The sequence below is a fragment of the Sinocyclocheilus anshuiensis genome, unplaced genomic scaffold (assembly GCF_001515605.1).
Source record: "Sinocyclocheilus anshuiensis isolate Anshui unplaced genomic scaffold, SAMN03320099.WGS_v1.1 scaffold461, whole genome shotgun sequence".
NCBI lineage: Eukaryota > Metazoa > Chordata > Actinopteri > Cypriniformes > Cyprinidae > Sinocyclocheilus > Sinocyclocheilus anshuiensis.
Genome location: NW_015541005.1, coordinates 644,020 through 651,866, shown reverse-complemented (window position 1 = coordinate 651,866; position 7,847 = coordinate 644,020). Strand labels below are relative to the sequence as shown.

The window sequence follows — 7,847 nt, the reverse complement described above, 5'->3', positions numbered from 1 at the left end:
CATGGAGGAGAACAGCTGACAATACAAACATCACACAATCTAATCCTTTCCCTTCCTTTCATTTCTGCTCAGCTCACGAATACATAGAATTGCACTTTTCAACTTCCAGAAATTGTTGTTCCTCGGACACCCATGTAATTTGACAGAGGTGGTTAGCGGCACGGTTCAAGGACTCACTTCTCTTCCAAAGCACTGAAACTCTTCGCCTACAGTCAGAACCTGTCAGACTGAGTATTAAAGGCTATGTGACTTTAATCCCTAGCACACTACACTCATATGGCTAATGAGGGCCACTGAGGATCACTGCCTGGCTCCTCTGCATGGACGCTCAAATGTGGAGTCTGGGAACTCAGTCACATGGCCACTCTTAGTCTCCTTCCACTTTTAATTGCCACATTTCCTGTTTCTGATATAAATAAAAACCCTTATTTCTTGAAAATAAGCACCAGAATCAAAGTAGGCCATGAAAGATGAAAGGAACTCTCTGTTATCCCTCAGCTCCACAATGGATTAAACCTTCTGAAGCTGTTTCCTGATCTAAGACTTATTGTTATACTGCTACGGTTGAGTGTAATTGCATTGCTAGAAATCACTTTTTTATACAGGCTGACACACACAATATTTCATGAGGTTTCCTTTTCATTTTCTCAACAGTATCTATGCACAATAAGCATACAGTGCAGCAAATATGCATCTAATAAAACAAAACAAGCATTCCACTTGCTCTTCACTACACTGACATGAACATGGCCCTCTGGAATTATCAGATAACCACACAGCAATGAGCTTGTTTGAAAGGGGTCAATTCATGAGTTAATCCAGGACAGGTAAGTCCTTAACTCTTCTTTCAAAGTACCTTGAACAGTCACAACTTGCAATCACAAAAGCAAATAGAAAGATAAATAAATAAATAGTAAAAAGTAATAATTACTTTAAAAAACTTATATATACTGTATAAGTATTTTTTTTTTAAATCAATCATTTTTTTTATTTATCTATCTGCTTTTGTGATTGCAAGTTGTGACTTTAATCAATTTTATGCGCCTAAATAAAAATTAATTTCGTAAACACACACAGTTAAAATAAATGAAAAATAAATGTAAATAAATAGCTTGTTGCATTATGACACTACAATATATCGTTCAAAAGTTTGGCGTCAGTACGTTTTTTTTTTTGTTGTTGTTGTCGTCGTCGTTTTTACGAAATTAATACTTTTTTATTTAGACGAATGAAACTGATTAAAAGTGACAGTAAAGACGTTGGCATTGTTACAAAAAACAATCTTTCAAATAAGTGCAGTTCTTTTAAACTTCAAATATATATAAACTATTTTTACTGTATTTTTGATCAAATAAATAAAGTCCAATAAAAAGTCCAACTGCATGTGTTTTCTCTGGAAGTAAAAATGTAGGTGTAAGAAACATAATTAGATAGGCAATTCTATTTAATTCTGTTCTAAGAAGCTGAACTATGTTCTCAGGACATGGATGTTCTGGGGGCTGGTCGTCACATGTCAGAAGTTTTATTAAATGTTATAAGCTTACAATTTATTGCACTATTGGCTGGCCAAGCACTGGTGTGATAATCTAGTTTGTTATCTTTTCACTTTTGCTGATTCATGAATGTAATTGTGCCATTGAATTTCTGCAGTTGAATTCTTCTTTGTGCCATTGTGGCACTGTGCCCCGCAGTTGGCCAAAGCCAATCTAATTTTCTTCATTTATTTTAGTAAACCGTGCAACAACAAGCCCTGGTGTCCCCTATATATGGCGCTGATCGGTGGCGTTCGGACCGCATGAGTCAATTACAAACCGTAAAGCCCTGCTGCTCCGCATACAAAGTGTTTCATTGATAAATAATCGGCTTCTCAAGAAATCCACTTAGACGCAATCCCTCCCTCATCTCTCATGAGATAAGGACAAAGAGTATTCCTCTTTGGGGGGTAGCCTACGCATGTTCCCCACACACAAACAAACAAACAAACAGAAATAGCAAACGAAGGCGGACAGACTTGCCTTTTCCAGGTGTAGCCGCAGGGTGGGGAGTCACTTTACCCACCACTCTGTTCGTGAGGGGGCAGGACTCAAAGGGAGGAGGAGGTTTATCAGATGGGTTGTCTGCTTTTGGGTGTCTATTGAATCTGACGTTCTGCTCTGAGCTCTCAGATGAGAAACGACTCCCACCAGAATCGCAACTTTTTTGTTGCATCATAAGCCCAAAAATCGTCGGATAAACTTGAAATTTTTTAAGAGGTTTTGTGCTGTTTTCGCAAAGTGTATTTCTTGTGATTGCGTGCCACTGAGGCTGGAAGTTTTCCCTGGGCTGAAGTCAGGATGTCGGATATCTCAGTCAATGACCATCTGGAGGGGATATTGTCTGATTTTGAGGGTAAGTGCGCGCGTTCATTCATTTTAATAAGTGATTTTTTGGAGCTATGAGAAACTTTGCAAGTATAATTATTTACAGATTAAGTGTTTAAAAACTTGAAAAAACCTTTCTTAACACTTTTCGCCATGTGTATGTAGAATAATAAAAATGCAGATATATGTACGTCGATAAATTAATAATAATTAGGATGTAGATTTTCTTTTCTCTTTTTAAAACTTTTTTAAAAGTCTCTTTCAGTCTATTTTGGCATGCAATTTTTTTTATTATGGACGTCTATGAATGTTTGTTTGATGCTTTATTGTAATGTACTTTGTGAAGACTTAGATGTAAAGTGTAGATATCCATTGTCCATACAGACCCTAAGCACATGGATGACTAGAGGCAAGACTGATTTGACTGGGTTGGTTAGTCTTCAGTGTTAGGTCATAGGGCATGTTTAAGTGATCCTATTAAGTGTATAATTTATGTATGCAAAATATATTTTCATAAAACAACATGGCCTAATTTAAGTGTACTTTTGGTATTACTACGAAACTAGATGCAGCTTTAAAACTTAAATTTACTAGTGCAAACATGCCTCTAGTGTACAGTATATTCTATCTATCTATCTATCTATCTATCTATCTGTCTGTCTGTCTGTCTGTCTGTCTGTCTGTTCTGAAGAACTTCCAAAAGTTGTACAAGTTTATGTAGTGAAAGTTCCACTGGTGTGCTGCTGTAATTATCTTAGCATGCTCCCAAACCTTCGTTTCTTTACACTGCAGAGCGTCAAGAACCATCTTCACAACCCTCACCACAGCCGTGTCCACTATTGAATCTGACACACATTTCTGAGGAAGAGAGGCACCCTTTCCAATAGATCCGTCATGGACGGACACAGCGGGGACAGGAGAACAATAGTTTCTCTCAGTGTTTAGACAGGTGCTGATGTGAAGAGGAAAAACAAATTAGTTCAAGCACTCAGAATAAAGCACCATCTATTATTATATCTGCGTGCTACGTGGAAACAGTTGTCAGCTAAATACTGTCTGAGGAAGCGCTTTTGCTGCCTTGGTAATGCTGTGAAGCGGTTTGTCTGGTAGATGCTTCAGCCAAAACTCATTCTTAAGGAGACTGTGGCAATTACACATGATGACAGGGAAGATTGAGGGGTCTTTTGCTAAGCAGTAAACAAACATGTTCACTGGGTGTGTTCCTTCTAGAGCTGAAACAGCACAGTGCTCAGCATTTTGCCAATGCGTTAAACAAAATCACTTGACATGCCTTGATTTCTGTCAGTTATAGCTAACTTTTATTAAGCTCTTAAAAGGTATTATGACTTGAGACAAGGCGAAATTGAATTTAACTAGAAGATGGTATCATCGCCGTCCATATCACTTTGAGTATGTATGTGTTGAAAGACGTAGTGTTCTTAGTGTTGGCCACTACAGTTTTCTCAGATTCATACCCAGGCCATGTGATTCCTAGTTGAAGATGCCACAAGAGAGACATTAAATTCTTTCAGCTTCACCTCAAACCAGCCAATAAGGTCATTTCCGAACAAGAGATCAGTGTGCCTCCATGTGCTTGAGTGAAGCCACTATTGAATCTGACACATTTCTGAGGAAGAGAGGCACCCTTTCCAATAGATCCGTCATGGACGGACACAGCGGGGACAGGAGAACAATAGTTTCTCTCAGTGTTTAGACAGGTGCTGATGTGAAGAGGAAAAACAAATTAGTTCAAGCACTCAGAATAAAGCACCATCTATTATTATATCTGCGTGCTACGTGGAAACAGTTGTCAGCTAAATACTGTCTGAGGAAGCGCTTTTGCTGCCTTGGTAATGCTGTGAAGCGGTTTGTCTGGTAGATGCTTCAGCCAAAACTCATTCTTAAGGAGACTGTGGCAATTACACATGATGACAGGGAAGATTGAGGGGTCTTTTGCTAAGCAGTAAACAAACATGTTCACTGGGTGTGTTCCTTCTAGAGCTGAAACAGCACAGTGCTCAGCATTTTGCCAATGCGTTAAACAAAATCACTTGACATGCCTTGATTTCTGTCAGTTATAGCTAACTTTTATTAAGCTCTTAAAAGGTATTATGACTTGAGACAAGGCGAAATTGAATTTAACTAGAAGATGGTATCATCGCCGTCCATATCACTTTGAGTATGTATGTGTTGAAAGACGTAGTGTTCTTAGTGTTGGCCACTACAGTTTTCTCAGATTCATACCCAGGCCATGTGATTCCTAGTTGAAGATGCCACAAGAGAGACATTAAATTCTTTCAGCTTCACCTCAAACCAGCCAATAAGGTCATTTCCGAACAAGAGATCAGTGTGCCTCCATGTGCTTGAGTGAAGATAGACAGAACCGCTGTTCATTCTGAGGAAAACGCCTCTTGGAATGTTGTGGGACGTATAGTGAGATCCTTGGTTCTTTTATATGGCCGTTTGTGGTCGAGTGACCGTGAAAAGCAGTCATCCATGTCTTATCAGTAGAAGTTTAATTGTAGGCATGAACTTGTGATGCATGGAGATGGCTGTTCAGAGGGTGACGACGGATGCATTTCCTGTAAATGTGAATGTGTGGAAATGTGGGAAAGGCAAAATATGTTCAAAAGAACCAGCCTCAACCTTCCTGTTGTGTAATTTGAGACTGGCCCATTAGAGACGGCATATATATCTTGAGGCTACATTTTTGATCAAGCAGATCCAGGGTCTATATGTTCTTGATTCGTGGTAATGATTCACTAAAATCTACATTAAAACAAAGGATGATGGTTTTCATTGCCTTTTCAGCCTATACAGTGCATTCCTCACAGCATTATGGGAGTCATAGAATAAAGATTGAGGAGATATAGGGCCCCTGGTAAAGCCTTGTGGGATAAGGGAGGCTAAGCTCGAAGGTCTGTATGAAATATCTATGTACTTTGTCTAAATATGAGTGTATGAACACTACTGGGAAGAAAAAAAAAATAGACTGCCAAGTTAAGTTATGAATTTTGCTCCCTAAACATGACACACAAATTGACCTTGAACTTTAGAAACTTTAGACCTTGAACTCTAGAAATGTGCCATTTAACGAAAGACTCATCGCTTGACCATCTGATGTTATCTGTTTTTTTTTCTGTTTCAGCAAATACTGTTTCACAAAATAGTTGTCCAATTTGTGGTTTTTCAAACTCACACTATTTAGTGTCGTAACATGTGTTACCCAGTTATTAGACAAAATATTTGGGTAAATAATACATGCTTAATTTTATATTCGTTTCATTTTAGTTTTGTTTTGTTAATTTATATATTTTGAATTTATTTTATCTTTAATATACAGAATTCATAGTGTGGATATATTTTGTATGGTATTTTTTATTGTACTTTTAAAAAATGTATTTATTTATTTATTTTAAATGTTTGTTTGTTTATTTATTTATGTTGATTGTAGATAGTAGCACAGCTTTCTGATGTTGCATTTTGTTATGTCAATCACAGATATTTAATTCATGGTTGAGCTAGATTGGGGCAATTACAGTAAATTGCCTCTTTTTTTCTTGTCTCTATCTCAAATATTTATACCTTCCAAATTTGCCATGTGGCAGTCTTACAAAACACTAATTATAACTTAATCTTTCTAAAGTATTGGGGTGTAAATGGTAGTTTATGGAGGCGAGGGAAGGTTAGTATTAAATAGTAAGTTTATGGATTATTTCTATCTCTGCTCAGCCTCAGTTTGATTATCATTCCAAAAAACAGGTCCACCCGAAACCGAAGTGTCTACATGAAGGTCAAGCTTCATTCAACCTTTGTTTACTCTTTGATTATTGTTTAGGAAAGGTAGGTTCTAAAATGTTTCTCTAATATCAGATTCTTCAAAAAGCTTCCAAGTTACATTTAGAAAGACACAGAAATCCTGGAGAACACAAAGTGGCTCAGGCATGTTTCTATGTAATTACTTGACAGTTGATACCACATACTGAGTATATGTGGACTGAAGCCCATCAAATGCCATTATCAGCCATGAGTTGCTTTTTTTTTAACGCTTGTTTTAATCTTCATTTCCATTTGGAACATTAGATGCCAAATCTGAAATGGTAATGAAAGCACACTGGTGTTGAATAGCGCATGCAGTTATACTGGATCACGATGATGGAGGAGCTAAATTCAACTCAAAAGGCTAAAAAGGTGTAATAGAGAGTATCTGTAACTGTGTGAAAGTTTTTCATTGCCCCCGGGGGTGTGAATGCAGCGCCCTATACGCATCACTGCAATGCTGCAAATGGCAGCTCGGAATTCAGCTTCCAGATGTGCCTTAGCAGAGGTGGTCCGAGCAACATCTGAGATATGTGCTTTGGGTGGTGTTTCAAGGGGTCGTCTAGGAATACCTGTGAGGAATGTGATGGTGGGGGATGGAAAACCACAACAGGCCCAAACTTGCCCCCCCCAATCCGCCTGGCCAACGATTCACTCTCCCTATAGTTGCAGCTCTAAAACTTTCCCTCTCAGGACTATCAGATGAGGAGAGGAGCTACATTTACACTGGAAATGTTTCTGATTTTGAGCATATGATCTGTATATGTGTTTAACAGAAATGTCATGGATAGGTCATCCATCCATCAGTGACTGTATGGCGTCCCCTTGACCTCCCCCAACTGTCTCTTTGACGACCCCCTCTGCAATCATCCCCAGGCCTTTCTCTGTTTGCCTTGCAGCCCCTCATCATAAACCTTAGGTCCAAAGTAACATAGCAGCTAGTGTAGTAAAACCATGAACTCCATGATCCTGAATCTATGGGAATGTACAGAGAAAATGTATCTTTTATTCTTCTGCATGTGGCTCCCTTTAGAACGGGTCACAAATATATTCACTGTGCAAGGTATTTTGGTTATTTGTGGCTGGCAACATTTAAAAGGGGATCATTCACCCAAAAATGAAAGTTCTGTCATCATTTATTCAGCCTCGTCGTTTCAAACCTGACATTTCTTCAGTAGAAAACGATCAAAAAGTCTCAGTGTTGCACTGTATGTCAATGGGGAGCAATGATGTTTTGAACCTTACTGACTTTTATTGTATGGAAAAAAACTGTTGAAATGTTCTTGTGTGTTTCACAAAGGAAAGAAATACAAGTTTGGAACGATAACTTTCATTTTTGGTTGAACTATTTCTTTTGATCTTATTTCAGAAACCAATGGGAATCTGTGTTTATGTAGCCATTGAATGCATCAACTTTTTCTCCAAGGGTCAAACAGTCCCAAGCTGCACTGAACCTGGTTATTAACAGGAAATTACAAAAGGACCCAAAATGTCCTTAATGAAAGAATGTCAACAAAGTATTTGACAGGAAGCATATAATTCTCACAGGAGGCATTGACTTCTATCCCATTTCCCAAAGAACCATAACACACTGCAAACAGTCTCGAGACTCAGTCGTGAGGAAAAAAGAGAGCAGGGCAAAGAAGGAGCTTCTCAGGTTCCTCTCTT

The 7,847-nt window shown here is 38.3% G+C and overlaps 1 protein-coding gene across 1 annotated transcript in view; it reads left to right on the top strand.

Moving 5' to 3' along the window:
- Positions 1 to 2,000: 2,000 nt before the first annotated feature.
- LOC107690244 (septin-9-like) overlaps positions 2,001 to 7,847 on the top strand; it is a 64,467-nt gene continuing 58,620 nt past the window's right edge. The window contains exon 1 of the mRNA XM_016488501.1: positions 2,001 to 2,388. Within this exon, the coding sequence (XP_016343987.1) occupies positions 2,334 to 2,388 (55 nt within the window). The 5' untranslated portion in view covers positions 2,001 to 2,333. The remainder of the gene's footprint in view (positions 2,389 to 7,847) is intronic.